General features: G+C 35.9%; 1 protein-coding gene across 1 annotated transcript in view; it reads left to right on the top strand.

Moving 5' to 3' along the window:
* Nucleotides 1-910: 910 nt before the first annotated feature.
* The window catches only part of AGBL4 (AGBL carboxypeptidase 4), a gene marked incomplete at both ends in the record, with an annotated part of 1399565 nt that continues 1374501 nt past the window's right edge, over nt 911-25974 (top strand). Inside the window, one exon of the mRNA XM_081220343.1 lies at nt 911-944. Within this exon, the coding sequence (XP_081076469.1) occupies nt 911-944 (34 nt within the window). The remainder of the gene's footprint in view (nt 945-25974) is intronic.

The raw sequence follows: 25974 nt of genomic DNA on the forward strand, positions 1-25974 counted from the left end.
TGCTGTATTATGGAGTATACAAAGATAAAGACACTGACCCTAGGTATAAGGGAGCTCCACTGTCAAGTGAGGAAAAGAGAAGTAAATAACGCATAAAGCATTGTAAGTGTTAGGACAGGAATGCACAGGGGACTGTGGGAAGACAGAGCAGTTCTGTAAAGAATAATGTTCCAGTTTGGTCTTAGAAGGTAGTGGCAATTCACCAGAGATGGGAAAGAGCATCCTAGTATACTGAGAAATAGACTAGCGAAAGGGAAGCCTTTTTTAGAGTTGGGGGCTGGTGCGGTTGTAGAGGGGCGAGAAGGCCGACCCCGTTAGCGCCCCGCGTGTTTGGGGTGGGGTGGGCACATCATTATTGATTCTCAGGGCTTTTCAGTTGAAGATATAAGTTACTCAGCACCTCGATCAGGGACAGGCACGCGGTGGGGAGAAGCGCTGGGAAATCAAGAAGCCTGTCCCAAGCTCCCGAAGTTGAGTACCAACCACAGTAAAGCTAGCCCAACCAGCTCTTCGGTCAGCTCGAGTACCCGCGTGCGCGGCAGGAGAGCGCGACCCCAGCGGACCTGGTCCCCGCGCCCCAGAGGCGGCCGAGCATGCTCAGTTGCCAGCACGCGGTGGCCAGTTTGCAGGGTAGAAACGCAGCGGAGTCCCAGCCCCGCAGGTGCTTGTCCCGGGACGGGGTCTGGCGCGGAGTTGGCCTCGCGCCGAAGGGGCGGGGCCTCGGACGCACGCTAGCTCCCAGCCTGCCCCCCGCCACACGCCGGCCGGCCGCACGCCGGCCGCCCGTTGCCATGACAACCGTCGCGCCGCGGCTTCCCGAGGTAGTTCCCGTCAGCCCGCGGATCCCGTCGCCCACTCCCCAGTGCCCCCTAATTTTCGCGTGGGCTCAGAGGCGGAGGGACAACAAAAAATGGCGGAGCGGAGCCAGACGGCGCCTGAGGCAGGTCGGTGGGGGCGGTCGATCGGGGAAGCGCTGAGGCTGCACGGCTGTCCTGGGCCTGAGGGGACAGCCGACTTGGGCATGGCGCTACTCCTGAGGAGGCCACCTCTGTGTTTGCGCGGTGGGGCTGTGACCTCGGGGTCAGGGGTCAAGGGAGGAGCGTACCCCTCTGAGTGGCGGGCAGGCACCCTGGAGTCCAGGCGTCGCTGGGGTGTATGAGAGTGTGCACACTTTTTAGTGAGCATTGGCTGAGAAAGGGCTGGGACCCCACGGAAGACGCCGGACTCCCCTCCTGAGGGGCACCTGTGATGGGGGCTGATTGTCTGGGGTAGGCTGCGTCATTGGGGGGGGGGTTGTACACAATCATGTGGGAATATGGGAGGGTTCCCTAAAGGGGCATGGTTTAGGGGAGAGGGGCTCCGATTCTGAGGAGGCAGGTGTAAGTAGGGGGAGTGTTACTTTAGTATCAGGCATGGAAAAGGGATATACGAGTATTTGTGCTTTGGAGAATTGTAGTGCCTGAGGGTCACCGCTGGTCACAGAGAAAGTATACAAATCCTAATATGGGTCCTTAAGAGTACAAAAGGCTTGAGGGCACACCCAATCCTACCAAAGGAGGCTATATAGGTATATATGGGATCAGTGAGTATATATGGGATCAGTGATCTTGAAGGTCATTCAGAATCAGAAAGGGGTGCATGTTCACTTATCTGTGGGTGAAAGGTAGTCTTTAAAGTGCAAGGAGATTAACAGGCAGGGAGACCTAGGATCCTGTTCCTGAGGGGGCAGCCTTGTGAGTATGCCTGGGCTTGGAGAGATAGTGACCTAAGTGTCTTACAGGGTCATAGAAGCGAGCAAGGGTTTTTACAGTTCTGTGTATGTGGGAGGGAGTTTGTCCCTAAAAGGGTCTGGGAACTGAAGAACTGGAGCATCAAAGTGATATCTGTGTGTGTGTGTGTGTGTGTGTGTGTGTGTGTGTGTGTGTGTGTAGAAAAGCAGTGGTTTTGGAGATATGTGTGGTGGTGGGTGATGGAGTGGTATACATGATCTTGTATATGTGTCCTGATTAGGTATTTTCGTTACAAGGGTGATCAGCTCGGGGGTGGAGGAGGGAGGTCATGGTTATGGGAAGAGCATACAATGACTGCAACTGGAATATGTATGAAGCCATCAAGAATGGTTCAAGAGACCATTATCTCTCAAGACCTGCATGGTTTCTCTTTCTTTCATGGCATCTCTATTCTTCCACCAAGTAATTCCTCTACTCATTTTATAGTTTAAGCTCCCTCAACTTGAACACGCACATTCTTTTTTTCATAACATTCACTCAACACGTGTCTGAGTGCCAGCTATATGCCAGGCATCAAGTTAAGCACTGAAAACTCTATGCTTGTGATTCTCTTACCTTACTCTTTTTTTCTTTTCTTTTCCCCAATAGACTTACTGCCTTCACACATATTATTTAATCTACTTATTATTTTTATTGCGTATTGCCTGTCTTCCTCCTCTAGAATGTAGGCTCCGTGAAGGCAAGGATCTTTCTTGTGTTTATTAATTCCACATGTCTAGAACCATACCTGGTATAGAGTTAAGTTATTAATTAATAAATATTTGTTAAATGAATGACTGAATGACCTGATATTGTCTAGATGTTCAAAGAGCTTTCTCTAAGGAAGTGATATTTTAGTTGAGATATAATAGAGATTGAATAAATGAAGAGAAGGACAGAGAGTGGTCCAGGAAGAGGGAAACCATGTGCAAATACCTTAAGGTAGGAGGAAACATGATGCATTGTATTTAAGGAACTGAAAGGAGACAAGTGTGGCTGCACGTAGGGGAATAAAAGGAGAAAAGAGGTAATCTGAAGTAGATCTTGCAGGGCCTTACAGACTATGATAAGAATTTTGGTCAAAAATTCTAAAATGGAGAGAAGGAATTGAAAAATGTTTAAGAAAAATCAATAGGACTTAATGAAAGATGGGAATGCGAGAGAAGGATGTATCAAAGTGTACTTCTAATGTTTTAGTTTGTGCAGCTGAATAGTTGATGGTGCCATTATGGAGATAGGGAGTCCTGTGAGGGATCTTGGCTGGGTTTGAGAGGGAAGATCATGTGTTTGGTTTTGGACATATGGAATCTGATGTATCTTTGAGATACCCAAATAAGTAAGGAGATTGGCAAGGAAGTTGAATTTATAAGAAAAGTCTGAGGTAGCATGGAGTTAATTACTGAAGCCATAAGTGTGGATGAAATTGCCTAGCAGGAGAGTGTGAGGAGAAGTAGCCTGGGATGAAGTGTTGAGTAGCTGCAACATTTCAGTGCCTTCCAAAGAGGCAGAGAGTAAAGAGCACAAGCAAAAGAATGTTTCAAGGTAAGTGGCATATTCAACAGCTTGAATGCTGCCAAGTGATATAAAAAGGAAGACTGAAAAATTAGATTTAGCAACATATTTAGCATCATTGGTAACCTTGATAAAAGGAAATTGATGAAGGTAGGAGCCAAACTATTTAACTTCTGAATCACTAATAACTGGCTTGATCTTTGTTTCATGTTTTTTTTTTTTAATACATTTATTTTATTTATTTTTGGCTGCGTTGGGTCTTTGTTGCTGCATGCGGGCTTTTTCTAGTTGCGGTGAGTGGGGGCTACTCTTCATTGCGATGCGCAGGCTTCTCATTGTGGTGACTTCTCTTGGTGTGGAGCACAGGCTCTAGGTGCTCGGGCTTCAGTAGTTGTGGCACATGGGCTTAGTTGCTCTGCGGCATGTGGGATCTTCCCAGACCAGGGCTTGAACTGGTGTCCCCTGTACTGGCAGGCGGATTCTTAACCACTAGTGCCACCAGGGAAGTCCCTCGATATTTGTTGCTTAATTCAGATCCCCAAGAAAGAGAATCTGATTGAAACACATCATCTTTTCCCACCAGATCATGTCATAGATCACAAGCCAGTGTAGGACTGACTGTCTTTGAATTGGGTGTACGTCTATTGCTGGCTGGAGACACCTGGTACAAAATATGTCTGTCAGGTGATTCCTCATATCAAGAGCAATAGCTAACATTTATGGAGTGTTTATTATCTGCCAGACATTATACTAAGTGCTTTCAATGATTTAATCCACTTCAGCATCATAATTACTCTCTAAGGCATTATCTCTATTTAACATGTGAAGAAGTTTTGGCACAGAGGAGTTAGACAACTTGCTCAATCTGCAAATAATTGTACTTTTTTGGCTATTTTAACATTATCTAGATTCATTATTTGGCCTAATGTTTGTATTGCAACATACTACATACTGAAGAAATAATAACCATGATGAAAATTTCTTCCCTACAGGAAATATTCTAAGCTAAGCATACATTAGCAAGGTAAAGTGAAAAGAGCTGGGAGTCAGATCCTTGTTTAAATCCTGTTTCTGTGACTTATTTGATGTGGACCTCAGATTCAAATTTTCTGATATTCAGTTTCCTCATCCTTAAAATGGGGATGATATTTACAGGATAGTTATGACTAATAGAGATAATATATATATGAAGAGCCCAATAAATGGTGTTTCCTTAATTCCCCTGAAGCTTGAATATAAAAATTCAAATGTATTATATATACTTTACATATAAAAACAAGCTTTAAACATACAGTGATTAACATAAGACATTTCATTTTTCTTCATTAGCATAATTGATTTGCTGTCAGAAGAAAGACGTCAAGTTTTGGAGAATATAGAATTGTTAGCTGAACTATGTGTCATGGGACAAGTCTCTATATGAGGTGGATTTTGAGAAATTTCTTGAAGGAGTGAAGAGACACTTAGGATACTTTTTAATTTTTTTTGCGGTACGTAGGCCTTTCACTCTTGTGGCCTCTCCCGTCGTGGAGCACAGGCTCCAGACGCGCAGGCTCAGCGGCCATGGCTCACGGGCCCAGCCGCTCCGTGGCATGTGGGATCTTCCCGGACTGGGGCACGAACCCGTGTCCCCTGCATCGGCAGGCGGACTCTCAACCACTGCGCCACCAGGGAAGCCCAGGATACTTTTTTAAAGCATGCAGGTAACTCTGAAAGATGGTCAGATTTGCAAAAGGAAGTTTCTTCTTTTAAATATTATACTTTAAAATGAGAACACGAATATTAGAATTTTTCTTCTTCTCCAACAATTTGACTATTAATAACAATACAAAAGAAACTTATAGTGAACTAAATGTAGAGGTATTAGTCTCAGGCTAGATTGTACCTACTTCAGTTTCTCAGATTCTTCTCCTGCCTTTCCAACTGTCACACAAAAAAAGCTTTTGTTCAAATTACCATGGAGGCCCATGTAGAGCAGAAATTTTAGAATGATGCAGTCTGTTAAAGTGGCCTCAACCTTGATCACTTTCTCTGTGAATGAAATCAGTTGTTTAAAAAAAGCAACTTTACATTATCTGAAATTATCTATAGACAGAATCTTGAAATTTTAAAAAGCCTTAGAAATGAGAATAATGTTTTCTATCTTTTGTTAGTAACTGGGCAAAATAGTTAAGCTTTTTTGGCTTTAGTTTCCTTGTTTGTAAATTTGGGATAGTAACACCTACTTTTCAGGTTACAATTAGAGATAAGGTATGGAAAGTGCACAGTGTTTTACACCCCCCAAAGAAATGGTAACTTAATTGGTGTATGCACGTGTGTGTGTGTGTGTGTGTGCCTTTTCCTAAAGGCTTACTAGTAAAATCACCTTTAAAAGAAGAAGAAATCCAGGTCTACAATCTCTTATTGAGCAGCCTTGCAAATATATTTCAGAATTCAGATTCTTTTTTTTTTTTTGGATTATGGAAAGGCAATAAAGCCTTATGTATTGCTTTATGTACTTATATATTTCAGAATTCAGATTCTTTTTTTTTTTGGATTATTGAAAGGCAATAAAGCCTTATATATTGCTTTATGTACTTAGTATTTCATTATGTACTGTTTATTACATAACACCCCCAATGGGGTATGGGAGAGTATCTTATGATCAAACACATTAATATCACATTCACACTAATTGAATAAAAGTTATAAATAGCTTCACATCAATTTAGGTTAAATTTTACTTACAGATTAGTTTTGGCACCAAAGTTGTGAAAAACATTACTGTTTTTAGAGATTCAGAGATTTTGGAATTATGGAAAAGGGAATGTGGACTTATATAACTTTATCCCTTTTTAGAAATATTTTTAAAACTTCAACTTATTTTCTGTCGCATTTATATCTTTTGTAATATCAGTGAGGTTGGCTTTGTGAAAAGATCCCAAAAGTACTGGGACAGAAAACACCTTTTGTTTCCATGATGCTTATGTGCTTGTTTCTTCTAAGGAACTCTGATAATGTCTATATTTCTGAGATCTATGAATGTTGCATTTGGCTTCAGTTTCAGTATCTTGGCTCAGGGTAATTTTCAATGAGAGATACTAGAGAACTGTAGCATTAAGGTCAGAAGGATGCCAATATTTTGATACATATTCTTAACAGTCACAGCTTTGTCTTTTCGTCATTTAAGAACAGCACAGTCTTCTGTGAGTTTCAGAATATTTTTATTCATTGTTAAATTTCAGCAATGTAGGTGTTAATTTTAGTATTAATTTAAGAAAAATTTTCATTCTTAGCTGAATTTGATTTTTCTGATTATAAAAGGTTATCACAAGTGTGAAGGCTTGTGATAATTTATTAATGGTGTTCACCATATGGGAATATGATAATTTTTACTTTTTATATTTCCCATTTATTTAATGGGATTCATTAAAAAATTTATTTTTTCAAACTGTAGAAAAAGAAGTTTTTATTTGTCGTATATTTTTCAGAATTATTGATTGTGAATATTTGACTCTCAAAATAGGCTTTCAGAATAATGTACTTGCATGTCAACTGAAGGAAAACAAAACAAGCAAACACAAAGATGCATAGAATTTTATATAAGATTAAAAACTTTTATATAGGCTTGGAAATTCCTAAATAAAAAGTTTCAACAATTTTATGGAAGGACTTCCCTGGTGGTCCAGTGGTTAAGACTCTGCGCTCCCAATGCAGGGGGCCTGGGTTCGATCCCTGGTCAGGGAACTAGATCCTGATGCCTTGAAGATGCCACATGCTGCAATTAAGACCTGGTGCAGCCAAGTAAAGCAAACAAACAAACAAAAAACTCCAAAACAATGTTATGGAAAAAAAAATCTGAGATTTGGTGTAAAGGAATGGAAAAAACAATCTGCCAACAATTATAGTTTGCTTGCCTTTTTTCAGGAGTCTTACAAGTCATTAATTTTAATATATTAATCTCTATGTCAGGCTTTGCGGAAGAAATCACTATGCTTTGGACTGTGTTATTCGTTTAAAAATTATTCATTCAAAAATATATATTGAATACCTACCATGTACCTGGCATTGTGCAAAACTCTGGAAATTCAGAGATGTATTAGACAAAGTCCCTGCCTTCAAGGAGCTCCCATCCTAATGGAGGAGGAATAGAGTTAGAAAATTACCATCCAGGCAATGGTAGAGTTGTCCACAGAATTCTGAGGCCAGAGAATGGTTCCCTGAGAGCCTGGGGGTGGTGGCAGTAATAGTTCAGTAAAGCTTCTTGGAGGAAGAACCCATGAATAACAGTTTTGAATGTAAAAAGGAGTTAGTCCAGCGACGGCGGTAGGCAGAGGGACTAGGAGAGTATAGTAGGATTTGGAAGGCAGAGAGAGCAACACGTGCACAGAAAGTTGTGTGGTGAGGGAATAAAGCTTATGCAAAACATTGCTAGTATTGCTCATCTATTAACAGAACTGAAGACTGTATTCCTTTCTACCTCCTACCCCCACCCTGGATTGGTTCTTAAACATTTCTGGGGTCATATATCCCTTTGCCTATGTGATGAAAAAACAGTGAATTCTTTCTCATGGAAATGCACGTTATGTGTAGACACACAAAAACTTGAAAATGATTTCAAGTGGTAACGTCCATCCCCAGAAACCCAGGTTAAGAAATCCTCTATTTGTTAGTTATGAGGTTACATTTAAGAATCTGAAATCTTCAAAGTAGGAATACTTTGGTAGAAAGGGTTGATCTAATAATATCTGGGCTAGAGCAGGTTCAAAGTAAATGCTGGCCCCTACATTATTTGGTCATCAGTTTATCTTACACTTTTAGCTTCTTTGTAGTTTACTTTGTTTACATTCTCTTATTTTGCCTCACAGCGGACCTGAAGAAAGAATCCAGTTACATAGTTAGGTTCAAGAGAGATTAAGTGATTAGTTCAGGCTTATGTGGCTGGAAACGGGTCTTTCTGATTCCAAAGCCCAAATTCTTTCCATTCTTGCTCTCCTGTAAGTAGAAAAGACATGCATAATATTATAAGACACAGTAAGGGAAGTGTGAATTTTTATCTTTATACTGAGGTCAAGCAATATAAAGAGGTCAAGAAACTTACCCAGAGTCACGTAAGAAGCAAGAAGAGGAGCCAGAACTGTAGCTCACATTTCCTGATTCCCATTCAGTAAATAATAATAGACTGCCCTAAAATGGAGAGACATAAATAACCAGGTATTATAGTAATGACCTTTAAACACAAAGTTATTTCAGTAAGACAGTCTTTTGCCATTTACAGTGTTACTTCTTTCCTTTCAGGTACTTTGCATATATCTTGTTTAATTCTCACAAAATTCCTGCAAGGGGGTATAATTATCTCAGTTTTACATATGAGAAAATTAGCATTCAGAAAGAATAAGTGGTATATATGTACCACAATGTTCATTGCAGCTCTATTTACAATAGCCAGGACATGGAAGCAACCTAAGTGTCTATCGACAGATGAATGGATAAAGAAGACGTAGCACATATATACAATGGAATATTACTCAGCCATGAAAAGAAATGAAATTGAGTTATTTGTAGTGAGGTGGATGGACCTAGAGTCTGTCATACAGAGTGAAGTAAGTCACAAAGAGAAAAACAAATACCATATGCTAACACATATATATGGAATCAAAAAAAAAAGGTTCTGAAGAACCTATGGGCAGGACAGCAATAAAGACTCAGATGTAGAGAATGGACTTGAGGACATGGGGAGGGGGAAGGGTAAGCTGGGACGAAGTGAGAGAGTGACATGGACTTATATATGCTACCAAATGTAAAATAGATAGCAAGTGGGAAGCAGCTGCATAGCACAGGGAGATCAGCTTGGTGCTTTGTGAACACCAAGAGGGGTGGGATAGGGAAGGTGGGAGGGAGATGAAAGAGGGAGGAGATATGGGGATATATGTATATGTATAACTGATTCACTTTGTTATAAAGCAGAAACTAACACACCATTGTAAAGCAATTATACTCCAATAAAGATGTTAAGAAAAAAAAAAGAATAAGTGGTATAGCTAAGACTACATAACCAATCAGTTTGAGAACAGGAACTACGACCTGAGGCTATCTGGCTCTAAGTTCATACTGATAGGACTTCTCTGCTCTGCCTCTTGGCTTTATTTCCTGGGTATACTGTCTCATTACTGATAGAAGGGGAAGGCATACAATAGAATTTAAATAACACAGATTTTCTTCTCTAGAGGAAGAGGTAATACATATATACATATCGTAGTTTTCAGACAAATGTATTAAACAAAAAAATATGTGTTTGTTTCTAATTACTCTAATCATGAGGTTAATGAAGTTTCTTATCTTAGACATCTCTACACATGTACTGAGTAAATTAGTGCTGGATAGTAGGGACTAAAATAGCAATTAGCACATGGTTGCTACATAGTAGGCATTCAATAAGTATTTGTGGATGAAATGAATGAAAACTTTTTTTATCCATACATTTTATGTTTAAATATTTGAACTTAAGCTATTGGAAGCTGAGCATGTTGACACAAATGAAGGGGGAAAGTGGGGAAACTTTTGACATTTTACAAACAAAATGTACTAGTTGAATATAACACAAACATAGTTGGTGAACTGGGGATGGAAAAGCTCATTTAAAACCTCATTTGTTTTGGCTAATAGGAGTCTTTTGTATTACCATACACATTTTAAAATTATTTGTTCTAGTTCTGTGAACAATGCCATTGGTATTTTGATAGGGATTGCATTGAATCTGTAGATTGCCTTGGGTAATATGGTCATTTTAACAATATTAGTTCTTCCAATCCAAGAACATGGTATACCTTTCCATCTGTTTGTGTCATCTTCAGTTTCTTTCTTCAGTGTCTTACAGTTTTCCTAGTACAGGACTTTTACCTCCTTAGGTGGGTTTATTCCTAGCTAATTTTATTTTTTTATTATTTATTTTATTCTTTTTGAATAAAATAAAACAAACTTTATTTTATTCTTTTTGATGTGATGATAAATGGAATTGTTTCCTTAATTTCTCTTTCTGATAGTTTGTTGTTAGTGTATAGAAATGCAGTAGATTTCTGTATATTAATTTTGCATCATGCAACTTTACTGAATTCATTGATGAGTTCTAGTAGTTTTCTGGTGGCATCTTTAGGATTTTCTATGTATAGTATCATGTCATCTGCAAATAGTGACAGTTTTACTTCTTCCCTTCCAATTTGGATTCCTTTTATTTATTTTTTCTTCTCTGATTGCTGTGGCTAGGACTTCCAAGACTAATTTTGAGAAAGAACAGAGCTGGAAGAATCACGCTTCCTGACTTCAGACTATACTACAAAGCTACAGTAATCAAAACAATATGGTACTGGCACAAAAACAGACATATTGATCAATGGAATAGAATAGAGAGCCCAGAAATAAACCCATATTCTTATGGTCAATTAATCTATGACAGAGGAGGCAAGACTATACAATGGAGAAAAGACAGTCTCTTCAATAAGTGGTGCTGGGAAAACTGGACAGCTACATGTAAAAGAATGAAATTAGAACATTCTCTATCACCATATACAAAAATAAACTCAAAGTGGATTAAAGATCTAAATGTAAGACTGAATACCATAAAATTCCTAGAGGAAAACATAGGCAGAGCACTCTAACATAAATTGTAGCAATTTTTTTTTTTTTGGCTCTGTGTCCTAAAACAAAAGAAATAAAAGCAAAAATAAACAGATGAGACCTAATTAAACTAAAAGCTTTTGCACAACAGAGGAAACCATCGACAAAAAGAAAAGACAACCTACTGACTGGGAGAACATATTTGCAAATAATATGACCAATGAGGGGTTAATATCCAAAAATATATAAACAGCTCATACAACTCAACATCAAAAAATAAACAAAAAAATGGGCAGAATAACTGAATAGACATTTTCTAAAAGAGGACATGCAAATGGCCAATAGGCAGATGAAAAGATACTCAACATTGTTCATCATCAGGGCAATGCAAATCAAAGCCACAATGAGATATCACCTCACACCTGTCAGAATGGCTGTCATCAAAAAGAACACAAATAACGAATGTTGGCAAGGATGTAGAGAGAAGGGAACCCTTGTCTACTGGTGGTGTGAATGTAAATTGGTGCAGCCACTGTGGAAAACAGTATGGAGGTTTCTCAAAAAAACTAAAACCAGAACTACCATATGACTCAGCAATTTCTCTCCTGGGTATATATCCAAAAGAAACAAAAACACTAATTTGAAAAGGTACATGCACCCCAGTGTTCATAGAAGCATTATTTACAATTGCCAAGATATGGAAGCAACTTAAGTATGTCTATCAACAGATGAATGGATAAAGAAGAAGTGATACACACACACACACACACACACAATGGAATATGACTCAGCCATAAAAATGTGTAATAGTGCTTCTATGAGCCTCAGTTTTATTCATCTTTAAAATGATGATACTAATCCTTTACTCAATAGAGTTGTGAGGGTGTATGTTATGCATATGATAGAGTAGAAATTCTATTAACCAACTCATTGGATTAATTGATGCCTTCCATTCCATGAGGTATACAGCTTCATATATATTTAAAGAGGCTCTCTGATCATGTTGCTACCCCAGATACTGGAAGAGAGCAATTTTAAAGATGTGTATTATAAATACATTAAAAACTTAAAATAATTTTAATTAAAATTGGAAATATCATCCATAGCAGTAATGTTCTAACTTCTCTTTTACTAATGTTATTACCAGTGTACCACCACAAGAATAGCAATGATTATGAGAAATGCTAGTAACATTTTTGAAGCTTGGTAAAAAATTATTATAAACGTTTTGAACTTTCTAAAGAAAAAACTGGAAGGCCTTATCTCAGTTTAGGTTTATCAGTATTTTGGGTTCTTGGATTTGAAGCTCAGCGTCACTCATATTATAGAACTGGATGAAGAATCAAATGATTTAATGAACAGAGTGGATAATTTTTATTTTTCATAATAAAAATATTTTATTGCAATTTTTTCCATAAACAATGTCCAAACATTTTGGAATTCATATCTTGGACTTCTTTCTAATACATGTAGATCCACCTCTTTCATTTTTTAAAAAAATTATTTATTTTATTTTTATTTTTGGCTGTGTTGGGTCTTTGTTGCTGTGCATGGGCTTTCTCTATGCAGCGAGTGGGGGCTACTCTTTTTTATTTTTATTTATTTATTTATTTTTTATTAGTTTCTGCTTTATAACAACAGAGTGGATAATTTTTATTCCTTTCTCCAAAGAGACTGGATCTTTTATTTCAATTTAATATAAAATATATGTAGTCTACGATTCAATTTCATGAAAGCAACTTTCCCTGTATTCTGAGGAGGGAATCATGATTTAATTCTTATGTTTATCTTTTTATTAATTTCTAGAAGTTGATTTAATAAGGTCCCAAGGGGGAAAAAATCTTCTTTCCTTTGCATCAACATTTACCAGAGTTGAGACTAATTTTAACTTGGTTTGCATTGATTATATCTTTTCTATTACTGGGAGACTTTTGTCTTGTGACTACATCAGTGTTTTTTTAATTGATTGAGTTTCTTCAGTTAAGGAACTCAATAAATAATTGAGGTATTGTATATATTTTAATTGAAATCTGAAGCGGTACATTCTGAGACAATAGGTGTTGTAACTAATTAGTGAACCATATTATCCCAGAGGTCAAATTGTTTTTTGGGGGGAATAAGGAGGGGGAAATTTTTCTTTATCATTTGTACATCCTTACCTTCATAGTGGTTTGAAGGTGGCAAAAAGTTGTTCTCAGCAAACTTTACATTGAAGTGTATGTCTTGCTGATGAAATGAAGTAAGTACAATTTTTTTATGTTTCTAATTTTAATGCTACTTCTCATTTAAGTTATCAAAAGTTGCCAAGTACCCTTGAAAACACACTGTCTACTTAAAACTGTGAGATTGAGTTTTCTTGTTATTAGAGTGACAAAAGCATCCTTACCCTGTAGGTATTTGCTCTGAACAATACATACTTTGAAAGTTTACAAGTTTCAATCAAATGGTTGTCAAAAGCAGGGTTAGGTATTGTCAGGAGAATAGATCAATTCCTTTTGTTTCTGTCCTAGCAAGCTAAATGTTTTTATATTGATTTTATAAATTTTATTTATATTTTTTATCTTTTTATGATTTAAAAAATTTTATATTTTCAAGCTCTTAATCTTTTTATCTATCAATCCATTCTCTTTTTTAAAGAAACTAGAAATTAGTAAAATCTGTCAACTTTTCATCTCTAGCTTTCCTGATTTTTCTGCTGCAGGCTTTTCCTACCCCTGCCTTGTTCCAGTTAAGTAGAAGAGATTGGCATACTGAATAAACACTAGGTCTTTGGTTTTTCTCTTCCTTCAATTTTTTATCAGTTCTCTCTTTTTTTTTTATTACTTGGGTATGATCTGTCTGGCAGACCAATAGCACTCTCTGGTTCTTAGGTATTTCAGGTCTAAAATGAATGTGCTGTTTATTATTGTCAACTACCTTGTATCATGAGTATCATGAATGTTTAGTGCCAAAGAGAAGAAAGAGGCTAGGTAATTTAAAAAATACTTATGTATATGGAATTCCTAGAAATCAAATTTGAATTTTAAATATTGCAGATTTTTTAAAATGATAAATCAGGGCTTAAAATCCATTTTCTATGCATACTAGTTTTCTGAATCTGAGAAAACTGCTTCTAATGAAAAGTAAAGCAATCCTTGGATACGTAAGGCATCACCACATTTCTTTTTTTTTTTTTTTTTTTTTTTTGCTGTACGCGGGCCTCTCACTGCTGTGGCCTCTCCCGTTGCGGAGCACAGGCTCCGGACACACAGGCTCCGCGGCCATGGCTCGCGGGCCCAGCCGCTGCGCGGCATGTGGGATCTTCCGGGATAGGGGCACGAACCCGTGTCCCCTGCATCGGCAGGCGGACTCTCAACCACTGCGCCACCAGGGAAGCCCTAGAAGTTGATTTAATAAGGTCCCAAGGGGGAAAAAATCTTCTTTCCTTTGCATCAACATTTACCAGAGTTGAGACTAATTTTAACTTGGTTTGCATTGATTATATCTTTTCTATTACTGGGAGACTTTTGTCTTGTGACTACATCAGTGTTTTTTTAATTGATTGAGTTTCTTCAGTTAAGGAACTCAATAAATAATTGAGGTATTGTATATATTTTAATTGAAATCTGAAGCGGTACATTCTGAGACAATAGGTGTTGTAACTAATTAGTGAACCATATTATCCCAGAGGTCAAATTGTTTTTTGGGGGGAATAAGGAGGGGGAAATTTTTCTTTATCATTTGTACATCCTTACCTTCATAGTGGTTTGAAGGTGGCAAAAAGTTGTTCTCAGCAAACTTTACATTGAAGTGTATGTCTTGCTGATGAAATGAAGTAAGTACAATTTTTTTATGTTTCTAATTTTAATGCTACTTCTCATTTAAGTTATCAAAAGTTGCCAAGTACCCTTGAAAACACACTGTCTACTTAAAACTGTGAGATTGAGTTTTCTTGTTATTAGAGTGACAAAAGCATCCTTACCCTGTAGGTATTTGCTCTGAACAATACATACTTTGAAAGTTTACAAGTTTCAATCAAATGGTTGTCAAAAGCAGGGTTAGGTATTGTCAGGAGAATAGATCAATTCCTTTTGTTTCTGTCCTAGCAAGCTAAATGTTTTTATATTGATTTTATAAATTTTATTTATATTTTTTATCTTTTTATGATTTAAAAAATTTTATATTTTCAAGCTCTTAATCTTTTTATCTATCAATCCATTCTCTTTTTTAAAGAAACTAGAAATTAGTAAAATCTGTCAACTTTTCATCTCTAGCTTTCCTGATTTTTCTGCTGCAGGCTTTTCCTACCCCTGCCTTGTTCCAGTTAAGTAGAAGAGATTGGCATACTGAATAAACACTAGGTCTTTGGTTTTTCTCTTCCTTCAATTTTTTATCAGTTCTCTCTTTTTTTTTTATTACTTGGGTATGATCTGTCTGGCAGACCAATAGCACTCTCTGGTTCTTAGGTATTTCAGGTCTAAAATGAATGTGCTGTTTATTATTGTCAACTACCTTGTATCATGAGTATCATGAATGTTTAGTGCCAAAGAGAAGAAAGAGGCTAGGTAATTTAAAAAATACTTATGTATATGGAATTCCTAGAAATCAAATTTGAATTTTAAATATTGCAGATTTTTTAAAATGATAAATCAGGGCTTAAAATCCATTTTCTATGCATACTAGTTTTCTGAATCTGAGAAAACTGCTTCTAATGAAAAGTAAAGCAATCCTTGGATACGTAAGGCATCACCACATTTCTTAATTCTGAAGCTATCTTTCTCTTTTCCTTGCAAGTTTTAATTAGTCATTTTGTAAAAGTGTTAATAGTTATGTGGAATTTAAATAAAGAAACATAATTATTTCAAATTGTTTAAGTTACACATAGCTTTATATGAAATATATTTATCACATTCTTACTTGTATTCAAGTTATTTTGTGTACATATCTCCTAACTTTGCACATTTTCCCTTACAAGGTTATAAGCAAATTTGTATCAGGCACAGGCAATATTGGGTGAGTCCGTCTGACTGGACTTGTGAGCAGAATCTCCTATTCCCCTCCATATTGGCTTCCTTGGGTCTTGGAAGTGTAACTTTAATTATTATTACTTTTTATTATAATAAGACATAAAATTTAAATTTGGCTTCCATACAGAACGTAGGAGCATAAGAAAGCTGAGGCTCTTCCCTTTCTGCAATGCATACCCTATTAATCAAAAGGTGTTAGCATTAAGGTAAAGGGCCTCTGGTGGTCTTTTCTGTTCCTTACCCACCAGTCCCTCACAGTTAATTCCTCTGTGGACAATCACTATGGCCATGTGTCAGGACTAGGACAGACTTAGCAGCTCAAATCAATGTGAGGAAAACGGTACGGTTCTTGGACTGACTTAGGGATATGGTGTTTTTTCATAGACTGACTATATAAGCTGAAGGTAAAACAATTTGGTCCATTTGACTCACCATGCAAACTGAATCTTATAACCGTTCTTTCAAATTAATTTACCAGAAACTTATTTATTGGAGCCTTATTTTGGGATGAAAGAGAGAAATAAATGACAACTGACCACAAAGAACTTACCTTCAATAATTTATTTACACAATAGGAACATCAAAGGTGATAATGAATCAGGTAAAGTCTTTTTTCTCTCATCTCAATGGCTATCAACAAAATAAATTCTTGCTATCAGGAAAGATCTGGAACACATCTCCCTTCATTCTGTTGTGCCATATTAAGTTTTTCTTAGACAAGTCATTGCAAACTGGTATCACACGGGATGGATCAAGATACCAGATATATTTTGTTGGGCTCATGAAGCGTATTATTTAAAAACGGAGATTTCACATAAAAGTGTGAATTTCTGGCTTCTCTTAAAAATTCAGGAGACTTGGCAAAAGTGGGCCTACATTGATGCATGTTCACTATTGGCTGGAGCTGAGCAGCTAGTGCCACCTTTAGAAGGGGTCAAAGGCTTTCTGGTATGACACGGTCCCCACCACTCACTATTTTCGCCTTAGTTCCTTATTCTCAGTTTGCTTTACTTATTTGGTGTTACTTGCATAGTTCATAAAATTTGCAACCCCTGGTTTAGGCCATCATTGTGAAAAAAAAGCATAGATATATTTTTTCTTTCTGGTAGGCTAAGTTGAAAAAACCCAGAGAGGTAAGTTTATGTTTTCCTTCCTTCTGTAGTCATAGGGGCACTCTTCTAGGCTATCAGTTTTACTTGGTCATATAATCTTATAGGATCAGCATATCTATAAAGCTACTACCTAGACCGATAGTTTTGGATATAAACCATAAGTAAGTTGTATTATGTGGCTAGTTTAAAATAACTCCATTTAAAATAACCTTTATATTATGGAAATTTTCAAACATATACAGAAATAGAAAGGATAGTATAAGAATTCCTGCATACCCATCATCTAACCTCAACAATTATCAATTATGTTTATCTTTCTTACTCTCCTTCTTCCCCTAGGACTGTACTGAAGCATAGTGAAGATGTATAATTTAATCTATAAATATTTCAATATGTACCTCTAAAGGACACATTCTCTCTTTCTCTTTTCTCTCTTTCTTTCTTTCTCTCTCTCTCTCTTCTCTCTCTTTCCCTCTTTCTCTGTGTGCATGTGTATATATATATATGTAGTATACTACATGACATATATATATATATATATAATTATTCCATATATATATTCATACCAAAAATATAATCATACCAAATAACAATTCCTTAATATCAAATATCCAGTTAGTTTTTAATTTGATTATTTCATAAATGGGTTTCCCCTCCATCTCTTTTTTTCCCTTACAATTTTTGTGTTTGAAGAAAGCAGATTGTTTTCCTGGATTCTGCTGATTGCCTTCCCGCGATGTAGTTCAACACATCATTCTGTCTTCTACATTTCCTATAAATGACTGGGTATATCTAGAAGCTTGATTAGATTTGGGCTCCTTTTTTTTTTCCAAGACTATTTCAAAAGTGGTTTTATGTGTTTCATTAAGAGGCACATAATGTCTGATTTTCTCTGTTTTTGTGATGCTAGCAGCCATTAACCAATTATACATGATTCAGATTTAAACAATAATAATTCAAAACAAGAATAGACTAGAATTGCCATAAAAGTAGTACAGCTGAACTCTATGAATTTAGAGGAGGAAAAAAATAACTTAGGACTAAAGTGATCAAGAAAAATTTTATGGAAACTGGTGCTTAAGATACATCTTGAAGAATGGGAATGATTATGGTAAAAGGATACAACATATTAGCCAGTTTAAGCTAAGTTATACAGTGATAAATGACTCAAAAATCCCAGGGGTTTGTAACAACAAGAAAGGTTTATTGTTATAGTAACAGCAAGAAAGGTTTATTTCTTGCTTCCAGTGTATGTCCACTGTGGGTCAGTTATTGCTTTGCTCCACATCTTCATGTAACGACCAGACTGATGGAGTAGCTTCTGTTTGGGACATTTCTGGTCTCATGAAAGAGGAAAAGAGACCATATTGGAACCATGCAATGGTTCTTTGTAAAGCTTTTGCTTGGAAATGGCACATGTCACTTCTGCTCACATTTCTGTTCAAGACTTATAGCAAGCCTGCTACTAACAGGATTGGTTGTATAATCCTGCCATAGGACAGGGCAGCAAGTATTTGAAAGAATACTATACTCTGTGAAGGAAAGATTTCTGGGTGAGAAAGGAAAGGGTATTCTGGGTATTCTGAGAATACTGTCCCTCTGCTCTTCTTAGAGATCCTAGGGCAAGGAAAAAGGAAGAGCCTCTTTTTTTTCTTTTGCAAGAGAAATTGTACCATCTGGGCAGAGCCAGGTTTTAGAGTAAGGAGGTAGTGGGAACATTTAATGAAGAGTAGAGGAGCATTGGGGAGAGTGTATAAGAGGTGCAAATCACATTGGTGCTAGGAGGTAGGTGACATGGGGAGCTAGACTGGATGCAGTGATTAGACAGCCTTAAGAAGAGGAAATAATGAAGAGGTAGCAGAGAATTTGTAGCAAAGTTAATCTCAGAAAATTCTAAGGGAATCAAAGGATCATAGGGATGAAGGAGATTGTTGAAAAGTGAGCAGAAGGAACTTGGATGGAATGAACTGTTCCAGGATTCCAAATTGATGGAAAGTAGTATAAGTGCCTTTGGGAGCTTAAACTCCCAGGTATGAAGAGGCCTTTAGACAGGCTGGGTTTTTTGTGTGTGTGTGCGTGGCCGTTTCCCCAGATGGATAAGGAAGTAGATGACACCCCAAACTTAAGGATTTAAATGAGAAGGGCCCAGAACAGGTTGCAACAATGGGGACATTTCAAAGTAAGGATCTATATGGTGCTTGATGACTAGATGTGATGAAGAGAAGTTGCTTTGTCTATATTTATGAATGCTCACTATTTATTAGGCACCTTATATACATTATATTTAAGCCTTACAAAGTCCTGCAAGGTAAGTGAAATGAATTTCTATTTTTATAGACATGGAACTTAAGTTCAGAAGGGGTATAATAAACTTGCCTAAGCTCACACAAGTAGTAAGAAGTAGAAACAGAAGTAGAAACAGATCCAGTTGATTTCAAGGTCCTTTGCTCTTCCTTCTATATGATATCTTTCAGAGAGGAGAGAGAAAGGAATAAAAAAAGATTGGGGATTCATTGACAGAAATGGAAGAATCAAAGGAAGAAATGATTTTGTTGTGGAAAGGATAGGTTTATTTTAGGCATGTTGAATTTGAGGTAATAATGGGATATTGGTGTGGACATGATGAAGATGCAGTTAGAAATTTGAGACTTGATTCTGAGAGAACCAGGAGAGGAGATAAAATCAGTAAAAGTGTGCGTAGTTGAGTATATAAGTATAGATATGTATTATATAAAGAGTGAGTTGGATTTAAAAATGAATCATTTATTTAAAGATTTTTAAAGATTACAGTATGTAAAATTTCTGAGTTTTATAAAGCTTTCAATATATTCATTTTAAAATATATTTTATTTCATGTATGCAGATTTATGGAAAATTATTTATATAGCTCTATTGAAAATAATAATATATATAAATATATAAAATTATACATGTATGTATTTTTAAATATATACTAAAACTAATTCCTGCAAGGGGAATTTACATTATATTGGCTCTAATAACTTTACATGGGGATCTTTGGACTCAGAATATTAATAATTGATGATTTTAATATACCACATAATATTCTGTCTTCTAAATGAAAGGTTATTATATGTGAATATTGCAGTCATATAATAGTCTGGATTAAATGGTGTACTAAATCTCCCGGCTTCACTGGGAGTTTCACTTGTATATTTTTAAATAAACGTTTATTGAGAGCTTGCTTTGTGCTAAATAGTTTTCACATGTGTTATTTCATTTAGTTCTCAAGTGACCCTGTTAGATTTGAGAATTTTTTCATAGTGAAGTGGATATAACTTTAATATGATATGTTAGAAATGATAATATTATCATTTTTATATCACTTTAGAACATACACAGAAATTTCTGCATAATTTATATTAGTACAAGAGTCATTCTGTTAAACATGTACTATGTGTTACAGGACTCTGAAACTTATTTTGTTCTTACAGGCCAACTGTGAGGAGGGTATTATTATCATTTTTACAATGAGGAATGTGAGACTCATGTAGTTAAATAGCTTGGCCAAGGTTATATGCCCGGTAAGTGACAGATCACAGATGATTTTAAGTACATTACAATTTAAGCCATTACAATTAGTACTGCTATCAGCCTCGGCCTTGACAGAAATTGTGTGCCATAGCTAAAAGAAAATAAAATGTGAAAAACAAATGTCATCTTCACATTAGTATTGCATTTCATTTTAGTGCTTAGTGTCATTATAGAAATCATACCAATATTTGAAAGATATTTGTTTTTAATTTGTTTGGATTTGTTTTACAAAATTGTTTTAGAGCACAGTTATGTCTAGGGGCAGGAGATTTAACAGATGATCACTAGCTTTCCCCCACTCCTCACCCCCTAAGTGGAACATGCAATTACTCTTTAAGAAAGAAAGAAATAGAAAATTATATAATTGAAGGCATACCCACCAGGAAAGAGTTAAAAAGTGCCTTGGTCCTTCAGATGCTCTCTTGTATTTTTATATCATTCAACTACTGTAAGATCTGTTGCTTCTGTGAGGAGATAATACTGTGAAGAGATAATATTTTATAAGTTTCTGAAATATTTCAGCATGATAGAGCTGATTGGAATGGCATTTTATATTTGAACTTATTTTTACATTTTTAAAGAGCAAAGATACAGACATATAGCTTGTTTTTACATATGTATTTTTTTTAAAATCAGTCAAGCAACATTGTTGATTTAAAACAAAGGAGAATTTCTGTTCCTTTAAATGATAAGTAGAGGCATTTCATTGACGTCACTTTCAGATTTGCTTGTACAAGTCCTATCTACACTTTTTTGGTATGTTGTGAGGAAAAACATAACCTCCCCTGCTTGGTAGAAAATAAAAGTACCTACTAAGCCTGTACTACAGATGATAAAAGTACCAGGACAGGCCTAGTTTAAGCAGTGAAAGCTACTTATCTATATAACATGCCTTTCCTGGGCTTGTCCCCTCATTGTCCCTGACTGCCTAGACCATATCTCATCAGTGATATCCTGTCAGAGCTTTTTCTCCCTGGGCAGGGCATCAAGCTACATATCTCCCAAACATCAGTTTTCTTTACATTTAAAATACACGTCTTGTCTCTTCCTTCAAAGCTCTGTCGTGTGCTGTTTTCTGATAAATTAATCTATTATTTTATGTTGATGCACAATCATCTATTATTCTTCTCAGCCTACTTGGGAACTGAGGCAGTATATTTATACTAGGCTTAGCTGAGCATTTGAATGGTAGCACAGTCAAGCTGTATGATCTTGGGCATGTATGGTAACTTCTCTGAGTCTCATTTTCTCCTATGATAAATGGTACAAGTACAGGTTTATTTCTAGGATTAAGTGTGTAGTGCTATACATATGTAAGGCATTATCATTAAGACATTTTTGTGGTGTTATCTAGATACTCAAGAACTTACTCTAATGGGAATTTCAGATGCTGTGGCTTACTGGAGAAAGAAGCATTTTTGAGTACGTACAAAATATAGTCTGGTACCAATACTGATTCTCCTGTAGTTACCATTCCTACTACTTTTAAGAAACTGGGATGGAGTTTAGAGAGAATTGGGATTGAAGTGAGGTATTTGATTTAGAACTCCTTATGTTAATAGTGAAACCAGTCAGAGGAAGCAGGGCCATTATGAGTGGAAATCTGATCAGACCAAGAAAGCAGAGACCTTTTTCTTTTGCTTCACGTGGGCAGGGCTTTCCTTTAAAAAAAAAATAACTTCAGGGATATAATGTACAGCATGTTGAGTATAGTTAATAATATTGTACTGTATATTTGAAAGTTGCTAAGAGTGTAGGTCTTAAAAGTTCTCTTCACAAGAAAAAGAATTGTAACTGTGTGGCAATGGATGTTAACTAAACTTGCCATAGTCATTTCTCACTATAAACATATGTTAAGTCATTATGTTGTACACCTAAAATAAATACAATGTTATATGTCAGTTATATCTCAACTTAAAAACCAAAACACACAAAAATAATGTCAACATATTTTCATTTTGCCAGAAACCTTTATCGCTGAGGGGAGAAGGTTCATTCTAGAGAGGGCTGTCTCTATTGTAGCTCTGCAAAGTCCTGGGAAATATAGGGAAAGTAAGATGCCTGAGCAGGAAATAGACTAAGTGACCTTACAGTTCTCTTATTTCTTCTTTCTCTCCTGAGGAATACATGAAATTGCCTGTTGGTACTCTCAGATAGTATGCTTATAATCAACTAGATAAATGGGCAGATAAAAAACTTGATTCAAATTGCATCCTTGATTAAAGAATAATTAGAAGAAAAGTTCAAGCTATTTTTATTCTCTCTGTGTTTTGTACTTCTAAACTGTTTAAAAGAAGCTTCATATTGTCCAAATATAGATGTATTTTCTTTTATAATAATATATTTGTAAATTTGATGACATACTGTTTTAGACAAGCTAAACATGCACATAGCAAAGGACTATATTTCTTGCCTTTGAGTCATCATATATACTTTTCTTACTTTAAATAAATGATCAAAATTTTCTTCTCTGAAGTAAATAATCAAAAGGTCAAGTATCGCTCGGATTTATTAAAAAAGAAAAAAATTAATTATTTATTTTGGTTATATTTTTATAGGTGTTTCCAGCTATTTGTGTAGTTAAGAGCATGAACTTGAGTTATACTGCTGCCTGAGTTCAAATTCTGGCTATTTACCTGCAATTATTTTAAGAATTAATTGAGTTAATATTTGCAAAGCAATTAGTACAGTGCCTAGAACATAGTAAACACGATGTAATTTGTTAAACAAATTTTAAAAGCTACATTGTTAGAAATCAGATGACCTTTCCAGTTCATGGTACTTGTATAGTATTTGAACAAAGTATGAGCTCAGTGGACATTTTTGGATTTGTGGTTACCTTACACATAATATGCTTGACAAAATTTTAGATGAATGACACCAAACACAAAAAATGCTTACCATTATTTTATTTGTTGTTACATTGTTATTTTATATGCTATTGCTATTTTACATGTTATTTTCAATGATTCTTATATTTTCTAGAAGCATTGAAAATATATTTAATTTGTTTTCTGAATACTGATAACAGATCTCTTGAATCTCATCTCTCTATAGGTATATCGGCTTGGTCACCTAGTTGTTAAGAACTACTGAATTGGTTTGCCTTTAGGAAGAACTATTTTAGATTGTCCAGCTCTTGTTACCATAGTGCTAATGTAAAAGTGTTAACAGTATACCAAAGCTCCTTGTCTAAAAGGCTTGTTTCTTAGAAAATGGAATCAATAATTTCAAAACTCTTATGATTGAGATTGTTTTTTTGCCTCTTGACATTTGTGGATAAAATTAGAGTTTCTCTAATGATTTGGCATGGAGTATAAAAAAATAAAAGTATTAAGTATAGTTGGCAGTCATGCTAGTATATGCATATGTGTTTTATAGAGCTGTTTTTTCCCCTAGAGTGGTTGTATTGTACATAGATCATTTCCTTTAGCAGCAGGGAAGTGGTTTCCTAGAGGAATAAGTGAAATCAAATCTTCTCTAGATTTGGGGGATAGATGATGTTAGATAGTCACTCCAGTATCACAGAAACATTTTCTTACAAAGAGATATGAGAAGAGAAAAGAAAGCTTATAATTTGGAATAATAGATAATTGGTAGTACTGTATAAGATACATTTAGAATACATAGATGAATATAGGTGTCACTTTGTTGTTTACTATGGGCATTGGTATCGCATAAGTAAGTTAACCCCTTAAGTTTCATAGTACACTTATGGGACTTTGGGATTCAATACAGAAGAAAGATTAGCAAAATATTTCATTTTAAAAGAATCTGTTAAATAAAAATATATGACAAATTGGTACAAAATATTTTCAAAATGAACCTACCATACAAGAAGTGGAGCTATCAAAACTCTCATACACTGCTGGTGGCAGTATAAACTGGCACAATCACTTGAAAAACCACTTGGCAGCATCTATTTAAGTTGGGCGTATGCACACCCTATGACCTAATGCTAGGTGTGTACCCTTCCCCCAAATGTGTATGTATGTGCACCAAAGACATGTACAAGAATATTTATAGCAGTGTTATTTGGAATAGCTGACAATTGGAGCAACCCAGTTGTCCACCAAGAATGTATGGTTAAATTGTTGTATATTACTACAATGTAAATCTCTACAGCAATGAGAATGAATGAACTACAAGCAACATAGTGTTGAATGAAAGAAATGGATTCAAAATGATATGTCTTATGATTTCATTAACATAAAGTCCAGGACCAGTAAAAGCTACTCAGTGTTAGAAGTCAGGATAGGATTTACCTTTGGGAGAATAGGAGATAGTGATTGAGAAGTGACAAGATGATGACTTTGGGGTTCTGGAAATGTTCTATTTCTTGTTGTGGGTAATTATTGTACAGGTGTTTTCATTGTGATAATTCATCATTCTTCATATTTAAGATTTGTGTACTTGTCTGCATGTATGTTATATATAGATAAAAATGATTAAAAAATAATCTTTTCCAGGATCTCAGTGATTTGTTACAGTGTCTGGAATACCTAAGAGAGGAACAGTAGGATATAATTTAAAAGACATTAGATACCTGCATAGTTTTCTCCCTCTTCATCAAGTCTGTACTCAAATGTCAGCTTCTCAGTGAAACCTTCCTTCACTGCCCTCTTCTGTGCATGTACCTTTCCCTGCTTTTTTTCTCCTTTGTCCTTATCAACATTTAATGTATTATAATTTTCCTTTTTTATCCTGTTTATTATTTGTTTCTCATCGCCAGATCACTCTTAGGTACTAAGAGAATATAAGCTCCAAGAAGGCAATAATTTTAGCCTCTGTTTTTCACTCAGATCACAGAGCAGTGCTCAACCCATAATGGCTAAATGAGCGAGAAAATTTATAAGTAAAAGAATAAATGAATGAATGACAACTAGTGAGCTGAGGCTGGAAAGTTAGAGAGAGGCCAGATGATCTACAGTTCATAGGTCAGGTTATTGGATTTAGATCTCCTTCTAAATGCAATGGTAAGTCATCAAAGATTCGAAATGGGTAATGATATGGTCTAATATATGTTATAAATTTATAATTTATAACAAGAGTGATAACTGGGGGAACTAGGGAGGAATCAGTAACCCAAAGTTGTTAGTGGCTCCAGTCATGATGATGGTTATAGAGCTAGAATAAAATGGGATATTGTTTTTAAAAAAAGGCATTAAAGTAGGAGAAATTGGGTCTCTCTCTCTCTCTCTCTCTCTCATAAGAACCTTTCTATCTACTCAGCTGAGGCAAGATTTTTCTACTCTTTAAACCTCAAATACTCATCTATAAGTAGAGTATTAGTGAGGATCAACAACATGGTTGATTTTAAAGTATTATACAATATGGTATAATTGTAACTGTTCTTATTAAATGAATCAGAGAAGTACCAAAGATCAAGGGTCATTACATTCAAAGATCTGAACATCTGTAGATAAT

Source organism: Mesoplodon bidens, assembly GCF_964165515.1.
Source record: "Mesoplodon bidens genome assembly, chromosome: 2".
Classification (NCBI taxonomy): Eukaryota; Metazoa; Chordata; class Mammalia; order Artiodactyla; family Ziphiidae; genus Mesoplodon; species Mesoplodon bidens.